This window comes from Bos mutus, chromosome 5 (assembly GCF_027580195.1).
Source record: "Bos mutus isolate GX-2022 chromosome 5, NWIPB_WYAK_1.1, whole genome shotgun sequence".
NCBI lineage: Eukaryota > Metazoa > Chordata > Mammalia > Artiodactyla > Bovidae > Bos > Bos mutus.
The window spans coordinates 60,498,904-60,512,573 of record NC_091621.1 but is presented as its reverse complement, the minus strand read 5'-3'; the positions used below and the strand labels follow the sequence as shown (position 1 = coordinate 60,512,573).

The 13,670-nt window shown below is 38.5% G+C and overlaps 1 protein-coding gene across 1 annotated transcript in view; it reads left to right on the top strand.

Moving 5' to 3' along the window:
* Positions 1–13,670, top strand: part of METTL25 (methyltransferase like 25) — a 112,435-nt gene that overhangs the window by 12,703 nt on the left and 86,062 nt on the right. The window contains 2 exon segments of the mRNA XM_070370957.1: positions 9,310–9,474; positions 9,957–10,063. Of these exon segments, the coding sequence (XP_070227058.1) occupies positions 9,310–9,474; positions 9,957–10,063 (272 nt within the window).

Here is a 13,670-nt window from a genome sequence, read left to right as displayed (position 1 = left end):
CTGTCCATGGGATTCTCTAGGCGAGAATACTGGAGTGGGTTGCCATTTCCTTCTCCAAGTATATGTGTATTTGTGAATATTCTCATATTTGTACACGTGCTTATGATTCCCTGATGGCTCAGTGGTAAAGAATCCGCCTGCTAATGCAGGAGACATGGGTTTTGATCCCTGGGTTGGGAAGATAACCTGGAGGAGGAAATAGCAACCTCCATTTTCTTGCTGGGAAAATCCCATGGACAGGAAAGCCTGGCAGGGCTCACGGGGCCACAAAGGGACTGAGTCCCTGAGTACACACACACACACGTATGTGCTTATGTATGCGTGTGTTCCTTAAAATATTGTAAAATAGATATTTGCCCCTATTTTATAGATGCAGGTGTCAAGTCTTATAACGGATAAATAGATTACTCATGGCTATAGAGGGAGAGACAGTCTGAGAACCAGAATTCACACCTAGTTCTTGCTTATTCGTGTACCCATTCTAGTCATTGAGTGCCTGCTATGATAGGAAATCATTCGAGGTTTCCTCAGGACACAGCAATGAACAAAGATCTGTGTCCTTTAGCATATTGCTATGTCACATGATGATAAGTACTATAAAACACTGATGAAGATCAGTGAGGAATGAGAGCTGAGAGAAGTTGCAGCTTTAAATAGGGTTGTCAGAGACGTTTTCACTGAAATGGTGACATTTGAACAGAGACTTGAAGGAAAATATCTGAGGGAAAATGGTATCAGAGGAAAAAACAAGAGGAAGGCCTGAGTAAGTGCATCCCGTGTGACATCTTGAAAGATATATTTTTTACTTATTTTTATTTATTTTTTATATACCAAATCAGTTTCCTAAACTGCTGTTGTTTTGTAAGTTGTTTTTATTTCCTTCAAATTAAACTATGAAAATGGTCTATTAAATACTGTGTATTTACTCTAAGAAATATTAGAGTAAAAACTGATTTTCCTAGTTGTATAAATAATTAAATGTAAAAATGCTTTTGAAATTGTTCCATGTACTTTATACATTCATTGTGATGTAATGTTGGCACAGTAAGGATATGCATATCAATTTCTTGTTAATTATATCATACTTTCTAAGAGCACGGTTTAGTCTTGAGATAACATTTTTTTTCATTTCATATGCAACCATAAATTATGCTGGAGCTTTTGTAAAAAGTTTCCTAGCACATAATTGAGTAACATATATTGATTTATTTTAAAAGGCCACAGTATATATTCTCTTTCTGTCTTACATAGATTATAAGGTTATGGGTATATTTAAGCATTCATAAAATTTAATATACCCCATGTTTAATTTTCATACTTCAGCAAGACAGCTTTAACTTTTGATTGAAGTCTGGTAAACAAGTATAAAAGATTGAAGCCTAAAGTCAACTCTTGTGGAAATGCTTTCAAATGTGTAATTAAACTTGCATCAACTTTAAATTTCCATTTTAGGAAACATGTAAAATTCATCTCAACCAACACTGAGCATTGTGCTTTGGAAGTTTTATTGCTAAGGAAAAAAAAAAATTACTATTTCGGTAACAGTGGTGGTGTTAATAGAATCTGAAACGTGGCAGTGATGGGCAAGTTAAAGGGGGGCGGTTCCAAATGCAAGACATTGTTCCATTAGGATTAATGGGTGACTGGATATGTGGATTGAGGGAGCAAGGAGCATTGATGATGTAAAGATTTTTAACGTCAGCACTGGGTGACTGATGCCAGTGTTAAACAGGAGAGGAAATAGGAGGAGGGGAAGTTTTGGTGAGCATAAGAAGGTTCATTTCAGTTTGGGGCCTTTTGAATTGGAGACATCGGTAGGTCATTATGTAGCAGTGAGTCCATAACATTTCTATTGTAATAAGAGGGCACTGTTGATGTCTTCCTGAAAGTCTGGACCATAGGAAATTTTCAGGCTGTGTGATTATAACAGTCGTGACCTTTGCCCTAACCCTTATAACACAGGTAAACGTCAGAATTTAGCACATAGCTGCATTTTATCTTACCTCACTTTTCTAAATGTTCTAAATCACTTTTGTCTCCCCTTGCGATGGTGAACATCAGGGCTGAGATGAGGATTTATGCTCTTCCAACCGGCTTGGCAGTACTCTTGAAGTCTTCATAGTGGCCTCAGTGATGACTGCTACCACAGAATCTTAGAATTTCTTTCTCCCAGTGTGCCTGGTGGTGCCACAGTAGTAAATGCACTGAGGAATTGCTTGCATCTATCCATTCATTCATTCCCTACTTACTGAGTACCTGCTGTGTGCAAGGTGTTACAGCTTTCCACCTAGGCGTGAAACAGTGGGGTGCTTAGTTTGCACAAACAGAAAACCACAACAGCATCATAAAAACGTTTACTTTTCAGGGACTTATCAGTTGTTTTATATGTAGAAATTACTCTTTAATGTCTTAATCTTGAAATCACTTGTGGTAAAGAGGAAGCTATTGGGGGGAGTGAGGACAGTGAAATGATTAAGAAGATAAAATGAGTTTGAACCTATCTTAAGATATTACCATTATTGATCTCTGCCAGAGGGAATTCTTGTTAACTTATTCTGACAGATCTGCCCGGAACTTTTTTAAATGCTGTCTTTCCTGAGTTTGTTTCTTGTCCACCCAACTCACCACTGTGGCATGTTGATTGAATGTGGGAACACAGCCTTGGCCCACATGCCTTGCTACTTAGTGTTTGTGGGAACCTGGCTAAATTGCAGCCCCTCTAAGTGTTGATTTCTTCCTCTGTAAGTGTGGATAGGAGCACAATATAACTAGCTGATAAGTCTTTTCCATTAAATATCAATTGTTTGGCACAGCGCCTAAGAGGTAGTATATGTACAATAAATGTTAGCAGTAATAGTGATGAGATAATTGTGAATCCTAACTGTCCTCTTAAAAGTGCTAGGTAATAGTGTAGTAAAATATCAGACATTTAGTTTTGAAATTTTATTTATATTAAAATTATATATTCATTGATTGTTTCTATTTTATTTCTAGCTTTGAAACATTATTATTTATTTCTCTACTTTGAGATTTTCATAATCCAACATGTGTATGTATAACCTTTCTTTCCTTGTACATTGGTCTCTGCTGTAAAAAAAAGTACTCAGAGATATCCTGATCTCATATTTAATAGAATTAACTTCTCCCTTGCCTCTTTGCTGTTTTTGCTCTCTCATGCCCAAGTCTTGTAAGACACTTCTGTCTTGTAAGAAACTTGTGTCTAATCTGTCTTGTAAGAAACTTCTGTGGGTGGACAGAAAAATAAGAGTAGATAAAAACAAAGCATGTAATAAAGCAGAGCAGATAATTCCAGTAGAGGGAGATATTGGCAAAGTAATCAAGCCACATAATATGCAGGTGCAACAGGCATCAAATTTAAAAATGAAGCTTTTCTTGGGTACAAAGTTTAACTAATCAAGAATTAATTAAATAACAAGTTGAGTAACACTGTGGTTTCTGTTTTGCTAGTTGCCAAACCCAAGCTCAGTATACAGGTACCTGGGAATGCACTATGCAGATGCAGACACCATTTCTATCCCAATGGACTTACTGTTTCAGAAATGGCAGTGAAGGTGACCGTTGATACCTCTCTTTCTCCGAATCTCTAAACATCTTAAATAATGGAAGTTACAGGTTGGATCATTTGAAAACAAAGTCACAAAAGCTTTATTTTCGTAACTCAAAAAATTTTTTTCACAGATTTCTAGATTATCTGAATAAACTGGTGTAGCCTCAAACAACAGGACTGAATCAGAACACTTTTTTATATAAGTAAATTAATAAAAATTTAGTCTCTTTGCAGTTTGGATCTCCAAATTTCTGAAATTACTAAGAGGCCTATAATTAAAAACAAATTAATGGGATTAATTTGACTTGGATGGGAATTTTTTCATATATTTTCAGTAGGATTGATTCAGTAGTTAAATTGCTGTGAACATTTACTTTTCCAACAGAAACATCACATTTCTTTCTGTTGGCAACCTTGTCCAATAACTGACTACTTTAATAGTCCCTCTGCACTCTGAGATTTAATGCTCTTATTTCTATCACACTCTAAGAATTTGTAGCCCTGGTACGTAGGGATGTTGAGACTGCCCTTAAAACTGAGACTCACTTAATAGTTGACTGAGTTTTCCCCACTGTATCATGCCTAAATATTGTGATGTAGATTTTATTACTTTTGGCTGCATTAGTAAATTCAGTTTGTAAAATGTCCAAAGAACTTTATATAATATACAAAATGTATTTAAAATAAACTTGTAGTAATCTTATAGTTTAAATTTCTACTTAATTGCTTCAGAAATGGAGATTATACATCTCTGCTAATTTTCTTGTTAATTTAGTAAATATTGCTAGTAATACTATCAACTTATAGATATTAACTTTCAAACAGTACTGTCTTAAACATGTAGTTTTCAGTTAGCATTCTGTAAACCCTCATCAGTTTTCTTGCTTTTAATTTTTGCCAGGAAGCATCATTGCTTTTCATGTTTAAATAGGTTTTTATAATTTCATAGGTAACTTTGGAGGATCATCAATGCTAGAAAAAATTTCATAGCATATATTGCGGTTTGTCTGGTAGAACCTAAGTTGTTCCCTAAATTGCACCATGCTTTTGTGAAGTGATCATTTTAAATATTTTATTTAACCACTAGATGTGTTTTTTGATTATTAAAAATATTTTTTTGGTAAATGGACTTGAAAATGAACTACTCTATCCAAAGAGTTTCTTTGAGCTACTGCCTACAAATCAGAATGCTTTTTTTGAAAAAACTTTGAAAAATAAATTAACATGCATTAAAAGTGGCTATAGACAAATGAAACTGAACAAATAAAGAGCAAATCTATATTATGTGTGTTCGTTGGAATAGGCAAGATTATGCTGCAGTAATAAACCTAAAGACTCAGTGACTGAAAACAGTGATGTTTATTTTTCATGTATACTGACTGCATGTTCCTTGTAGTTTGACAGCAGCGATGTCTTTCTTGTCATCTCTTGGGGACTCAGGTTGAGGGAGGTTCTATTTTGACATGTCTTTACAATTACAGTTCTAGGCAAAGAAAGTATAGTGAATTTTTTGATGTTTTTAAAACTTCTGCCTGAAAATGGCATAGTTCATTCACCTTGGTGAGATGCAGCCACATCTGAGTTCAATAGGGTGTATGATCCTCACACAGAGAGGGACATGGGGTGTTTAAAGAGTGGTGGTTTGCTCTGCTAAAGCACTGGGCAGCTATCAGTAGTTTCTATATGAAGTTTAGACAACGTCTGCTGTAAACTGACATTGGGAGAAAATGAACAGTTTTTACATAATCACATAATCATAACCTGATTAATTTTAGAACTATATTGAGAGTTTATTGAACAAACACACATGCACACACATACAAAAACACCACTCATAGGTCTACATGGTCCAGTGAATCAGGGTGCAGGGACTTTTTTATAGTAACATTTATACCATTAAAGGGCTTCTTTGATAGTTCAATTGGTAAAGTATCTGCCTGCAGTGCAGGAGACTTCGGTTTGATTCCTGGGTAGGAAAGTTCCGCTGGAAAGGGATAGGCTACCCACTCTGGTATTCTTGGGCTTCCCTTGTGGCTCAGCTGGTAAAGAATCTGCCTGCAATGAGGAAGACCTGGGTTCAGTCCCTGGCTTGGGAAGATCCCCTGAAGAAGGGAAAGGCTACCAACTCCAGTATTCTGGCCTGGAGAACTCCATGGACTGTAAAGTCCACGGGGTCACAGGAGTCAGACGTGACTGAGCAACTTTCACTTTCACCATTGAAAATATTGCTGTTGTTCCACCTGCAGTGTGGACAGGGTGTAACAGCATTGGATGGACTACCTTCTTTAAATATATGGTTGTATGTCCGCCAGGATCATTCATAAATCTAATGACCATATTTCAGTTTAGCATGGTTTTAAATGTTTTTCTTTCCTTCTTTCTTTTCTTGGTTTTTGAAAGATCAACAACAAAAATACCAAATTATATGTGGAATCTAAGTATATATGTGTATAGTGTATTATGAGAAAACTAGCTGCTACAAATAAATAGCTAATAGTTTAAATAATAAATATAATGGAACCATTAGTGATATTTTCAAAACTCACACCAAAATGAAAATGTAATTTGTTGTAAGATCAATGTTTTTCATTTTTTTATAGTTTTTAAAAATTTATTTATTTTTAATGAAAGGATAATTGTTTATAGTATTGTGTTGGTTTCTGTCATACATCAACATGAATTAGCCATAGATATAAATGGAGAGGCTCTATACAGTCAGCAAGAACAAGACCAGGGGCTAACTGAGGCTCAGATCATGAACTCCTTATTGCAAAATTCAGACTTAGATCGAAGAAAGTAGGGAAAACCACTGGACCATTCAGGTATGACCTAAATCAGATCCCTTATAATTATACAGTGAAAGTGACAAATAGATTCAAGGAATTAGATCTGGTAGACAGAGTGCCTGAAGAACTATGGACAGAGGTTCGTGACATTGTGCAGGAGGTGGTGATCAAAACAATCCTCAAGAAAAAGAAATACAAAAAAGCAAAATGGTTGTCTGAGAAGGCCTTACAAATAGCTGAGAAGAGACAAGAAGCAAAAGGCAAAGGAGAAAGGGAAAGATATATCTATCTGAATGCAGAATTCCAAAGAATAGCAAGGAGAGATAAGAAAGCTGTCCTAAGTGATCAATGCAAAGAAGTAGAGGAAAACAATAGAATGGGAAAGATTAGGGATCTCTTAAAGAAAATTAGAGATACCAAGGGAACATATCATGCAAAGATGGGCTCGATAAAGGACAGAAATGGTATGTACCTACAGAAGCAGAGGGTATTAAGAAGAGATGACAACAATACACAGAAGAGCTATATGAAAAAGATCTTAATACCAGGATAAACATAATGGTGTGATCACTCATCTAGACCCAGACATCCAGGAGTGCAAAGTCAAGTGGGCCTTAGAGAGCATCACTATGAACAAAGCTAGTGGAGGTAATGGAATTGCAGTTGAGCTATTTCAGATGCTAAAAGATGATGCTTTAAAGTGCTGCAGTCAATATGCCAGCAAATTTGGAAAACTAAGCAGTGGCCACAGGACTGGAAAAGGTCAGTTTTCATTCCAGTCCCCAAAAAGAGCAACACCAAGGAATGTTCATACTACTGCACAATTGCACTCATCTCACACGCTAGCAAAGTAATGCTCAAAATCCTTCAAACTAGGCTTCAAAAGTATGTGAACCGTGAACTTCCAGATGTTCAAGCTGGATTTAGAAAAGGCAGAGGAACCAAAGATCAAATTATCAACATCCATTGGATCAGAGAAAAAGCAAGATAATTCCAGAAAAACATCTACCTCTGCTTCATTGACTATGCCAAAGCCTGTGACTGTGGATCTCAACAAACTGTGGAAAATTCTTAAATAGATGGAACTACCAGACCACCTGCCTCCTAAGAAACCTGTATGCAGGACAAGAAGCGACAGTTAGAACCTGATTTTGAACAACAGACTGATTCAAAACTGGGAAAGGAGTACGTCAAGGCTGCATATTGTCACCCTGCTTATTTACTTATATGCAGAGTATATCATGCAAAATGCCAGGCTGGATGAAGCACAAGCTGGGATCAAGATTGGTGGAAGAAATATCAGTAACCTTGCATATTTGATGACGCCACCTTTATGGCAAAAAGCAAAGAGAAACTAAAGAGCCTCATGATGAAGGTGAAAGAAGAGAGTGAAAAAGCTGGCTTAAAACTCAACATTCAAAAAATGAAGATCATGGCATCCATTCCCATGACTTTATGGCAAATAGACTGGGAAACAATGGAAACAGTGAGAGACTTTTCTAGGCTCCAAAATCACTGTGGACAGGACTACAGTCATGAAATTAAAAGATGCTTGCTCCTTGGAAGAAAAGCTGTGCAAACCTAGACAGCATGTTAAGGATCAGAGACATTACTTTGCAGCAAAGGTCCGTCTAGTCAAAGCTATGGTTTTTCCAGTAGTCATGTACAGATGTTAGAGTTGAACCATAAGGAAGGCTGAGCTGAAAAACTGATGTTTTTGAACTGTGGTGTTGGAGAAGACTCTTGAGAATCCCTTGGACTGCAAGGAGATCCAACCAGTCCATCCTAAAGGAAATCAACCCTCAATATTCACTGAAAGGACTGATGCTGATGCTGAAGCTGAAGTGCCAATACTTTGGCCACCTGTTGTGAAGAGCTGACTCATTAGAAAAGACCCTGATGCTGAAGAAGATTGAAGGCAAGAAGAGAAGGAGACGACACAGGACAAGATGTTTGGATGGCATCACTGACTGAATGGACATGAGTTTGAGCAAGCTCCGGAAGATGGTGAAGGACTGGGAAGCCTGGTGTGCTACAGTCCATGGGGTAGCATCAGATCAGATCAGATCAGTCGCTCAGTCGTGTCCGACTCTTTGCGACCCCATGAATCGCAGCACGCCAGGCCTCCCTATCCATCACCAACTCCCGGAGTTCACTCAGACTCACGTCCATCGAGTCAGTGATGCCATCCAGCCATCTCATCCTCTGTCGTCCCCTTCTCCTCTTGCCGCCAATCCCTCCCAGCATCAGAGTCTTTTCCAATGAGTCAACTCTTCGCATGAGGTGGCCAAAGTACTGGAGTTTCAGTTTTAGCATCATTCCTTCCAAAGAAATCCCAGGGCTGATCTCCTTCAGAATGGACTGGTTGGATCTCCTTGCAGTCCAAGGGACTCTCAAGAGTCTTCTCCAACACCACAGTTCAAAAGCATCAATTCTTCGGCACTCAGCCTTCTTCACAGTCCAACTCTCACATCCATACATGACCACTGGAAAAACCATAGCCTTGACTAGATGGACCTTTGTTGGCAAAGTAATGTAGTCAGACACAACTGAGTGACTAAACAACAGCAACATGCATATGTCCCTTCCTCCTGCCTATTACCCCTTCCCAGCCCTCTAGGTTTTTAGAGAGCCCCAGTTTGAGTTCCTGAGTCATACAGCAGATTCTCCCTGGGCACCTGTTTTACATATGGTAGAGTATGTGTTTTCATGCTCCTCTCTCCATTTGTCCCAGCCTCTCCTTCCCCTGCCCCTGTGTCCCCAAGTCTGTTTTCTGTCTGCATTTCCATTGCTGCCCGGCAAGTAGGTTCATCAGTACCATCTTTCTAGATTGCATATATGTGCACTAATAGACAATATTCATTTTTCATTGACTGTTTTTTAAATCTCCAACCAATTAGCTAGTATTTACTTATTTTGTTGCCAACATTTCTCTTTGTATCTTGATTTTTTTAGATGTTACTGATTTTCCAAAAATATTTTGTGAAACTTCCCAGAAGCTGGTGAATGTGGAAGCATTTGCTCTGGCTGCAAAGTATTATTCTGTACAAAACTTGGGGATATGTACTTCTTTTGATCAACTTCTTGTGGCCCTTCATGGAAATCAAAAACAGAAAACTGGTAGGTGTGTTTGTGTGTGTGTGTGTGTTTCTTAGGCATTTAGAAGTAATATACTATTCATATATGTCTGTATTTCCAACGTGTTCTTAATTTGTTAGACCTTGTATCATGAGCCCTGGTAGACTTACCTGTTCTAAATGAATTGATTTTCTTATGCACCATATTAAACAAACAACTTAGTTATAAATCTCCGCATTTTTTTTCCATCATTGTAGACTAGTTATCAGTCTTTCCCTTTGTAGTTAATTGTTTTCTATTTCAGGGAACATTTTTAATAATGTTATATGAGTCTTTTTCATTTTTTTAATTCAAATTTGATTCATAACAGCTAAACTAGTAGATATCTGTCATATAGAAACCACAATAGGATCTCTGTATTATTTTCATATTTAATTACAGAAAACATGATCATCAACTGATGCTTCTTACCACATTTTATTTCTTTAGTAGCAGTATGTTAATTTTGTTTTATTTTTGTTCAGATGAGAATGTGAAACTTGATGAGTTTATGAATTTGAAAAAATCTCACGAAGTTCAGGCAATGTCAGAACTCATCAGCAGTATTGCTGAATACTGTGGAATAAAGCAGGTAATAAGAGTATTTCCCTATATATTCTTGTGTTAAAATTATTACCATTTTGAGGGGTATCATTCAAATTTCCTTTTCTACTGTCCTCGTCTAGTCTTTAAAACATCATTAAGTAATAGCTAATGTGAGATACATCACATCATTTCTGATCCTTTAAATATGCTCTCACTACACAATACACTGCAATTATAACCCATTTATACTAAAAAGAAGATATGGCTATTAATATTTTACTACAAATTTCACTCTTTTCAGAGTGGATTGAAGCTCTGGTAGTTTTCTTATGTTGTAATTCTACCTTGAAGCAACATTATGAAGATGACTTCCTGCAGAATTGTTCACCACTAGGTGTTCCCACAGAGAAGGCGATGGCACCCACTCCAGTACTCTTGCCTGGAGAATCCCATGGCGGAGGAGCCTGGTGCACTGCAGTCCATGGGGTCGCACAGAGTTGGACACGACTGAGCGACTTCACTTTCACTTCTCACTTTCATGCATTGGAGAAGGAAATGGCAACCCACTCCAGTGTTCTTGCCTGGAGAATCCCAGGGACGGGGGAGCCTGGTGGGCTGCTGTCTCTGGGGTCGCACAGAGTGGGACACGACTGAAGCAAATTAGCAGCAGCAGCAGCAGCAGCAGGTGTTCCCAAGGACCTGGGGTACCAAGCTGTGGTCAGGGGGCATCTGCCTCATTATTGTAACACAGAGAAACCTGGATTCTTTCATAGTGTCAGAATCATAATGCATTCCTATTCTCAAAAATAGCCTTTGTGAAAGGTAGTAATGTCTGAAAACAGATGCTAAAATAAAATCAGTGATTGACTATATTGGCCTATAAAAATAGTCATTTTTCTTATCCCTACAAGAACATCTAGGGGGTCATGGAGGACTTTCCCTTCTTCAGTTTTTAAGAGGTGTTAGAATCTTTTCCGTGTATTCATCCAGACTTCTAGAGAGTGAGGATGGTTAGAAAATAATCACTGCTTGAGCCAGGCTTACAGAACCACTTATGGCAACATAGATCTTGAGGGTAGGAACTAAGGCAAGAGCTGAGGCAGTAGTTTTAAACCTTTTCTCCATGTGTCATGCCCAAGCAGTACCTGTCAGGATCAGTAACAGGCTCACCATGATGGTGATACCCAACCAGAGTAAAGGGGGCAAGTACACAGTAAAACTTAACCAGCTGCTGCTGTGCTAACATATGAAGGAATATTCAGATCAGATCAGTCGCTCAGTCGTGTCTGACTCTTTGCGACCCCATGAATCATAGCACGCCAGGCCTCCCTGTCCATCACCAGTTCCTGGGGATTACTGAGTCTCACATCCATCAAGTCAGTGATGCCATCCAGCCATCTCATCCTCTGTCGTCCCCTTCTCCTCTTGCCCTCAATCCCTCCCAGCATCAGAGTCTTTTCCAATGAGTCAACTCTTCGAAAGAGGTGGCCAAAGTACTGGAGTTTCAGTTTTAGCATCATTCCTTCCAAAGAAATCCCAGGGCTGATCTCCTTCAGAATGGACTGGTTGGATCTCCTTGCAGTCCAAGGGACTCTCAAGAGTCTTCTCCCACACCACAGTTCAAAAGCATCAATTCTTCGGTGCTCAGCCTTCTTCACAGTCCAACTCTCACATTCATACATGACCACAGGAAAAACCATAGCCTTGACTAGACGAACCTTTGTTGGCACAGTAATGTCTCTGCTTTTGAATATGCTATCTAGGTTGGTCATGACTTTCCTTCCAAGGAGTAAGCGTCTTTTAATTTCATGGCTGCAGTCACCATCTACAGTGATTTTGGAGCCCAGAAAAATAAAGTCTGACACTGTTTCCACTGTTTCCCCATCCGTTTCCAATGAAGTGATGGGACCGGATGCCATGATCTTCGTTTTCTGAATGTTGAGCTTTAAGCCAACTCTTTCACTCTCTACTTTCACTTTCATCAAGAGGCTTTTGAGTTCCTCTTCAGTTTCTGCCATAAGGGTGATGTCATCTGCATATCTGAAGTGATTGATATTTCTCCCGGCAATCTTGATTCCAGCTTGTGTTTCTTCCAGTCCAGCGTTTCTCATGATGTACTCTGCATATAAGTTAAATAAGCAGGGTAACAATATACAGCCTTGACGGACTCCTTTTCCTATTTGGAACCAGTCTGTTGTTCCATGTCCAGTTCTAACTGTTCCTTCCTGACCTGCATACAAATTTTTTTTTAATTTAATTTTATTTTTAAACTTTACATAATTGTCTTAGTTTTGCCAAATATCAAAATGAATCCACCACAGGTATACATGTGTTCCCCATCCTGAACCCTCCTCCCTCCCTCCTCCCCCCCATACCATCCCTCTGGGTCGTCCCAGTGCACTAGCCCCAAGCATCCAGTATCGTGCATTGAACCTGGACTGGCATCTCGTTTCATACATGATATTTTACATGTTTCAATGCCATTCTCCCAAATCTTCCCACCCTCTCCCTCTCCCACAGAGTCCATAAGACTATTCTATACATCACTGTCTCTTTTGCTGTCTCGTACACAGGGTTATTGTTACCATCTTTCTAAATTCCATATATATCTGTTAGTATACTGTATTGGTGTTTTTCCTTCTGGCTTACTTCACTCTGTATAATAGGCTCCAGTTTCATCCACCTCATTAGAACTGATTCAAATGTATTCTTTTTAATGGCTGAGTAATACTCCATTGTGTATATGTACCACAGCTTGCTTATCCATTCATCTGCTGATGGGCATCTAGGTTGCTTCCATGTACTGGCTATTATAAACAGTGCTGCGATGAACATTGGGGTACATGTGTCTCTTTCCCTTCTGGTTTCCTCAGTGTGTATGCCCAGCAGTGGGATTGCTGGATCATAAGGCAGTTCTATTTCCAGTTTTTTAGGAATCTCCACACTGTTCTCCATGGTGTCTGTACTAATTTGCATTCCCACCAACAGTGTAAGAGGGTTCCCTTTTCTCCACACCCTCTCCAGCATTTATTATTTGTAGACTTTTTGGATCGCAGCCATTCTGACTGGTGTGAAATGGTACCTCATAGTGGTTTTGATTTGCATTTCTCTGATAATGAGTGATGTTGATCATCTTTTCATGTGTTTGTTAGCCATCTGTATGTCTTCTTTGGAGAAATGTCTATTTAGTTCTTTGGCCCATTTTTTGATTGGGTCATTTATTTTTCTGGAGTTGAGCTGTAGGAGTTGCTTGTATATTTTTGAGATTAGTTGTTTGTCAGTTGCTTCATTTGCTATTATTTTCTCCCATTCTGAAGGCTGCCTTTTCACCTTGCTAATAGTTTCCTTTGATGTGCAGAAGCTTTTAAGGTTAATTAGGTCCCATTTGTTTATTTTTGCTTTTATTTCCAATATTCTGGGAGGTGGGTCATAGAGGATCCTGCTGTGATGTATGTCAGAGAGTGTTTTGCCTATGTTCTCCTCTAGGAGTTTTATAGTTTATGGTCTTACGTTTAGATCTTTAATCCATTTTGAGTTTATTTTTGTGTATGGTGGTAGAAAGTGTTCTAGTTTCATTCTTTTACAAGTGGTTGACCAGATTTCCCAAATTTTTTCAAGAGGCAGATCAGGTGGTCTGGTGTCCCATCTCTTTC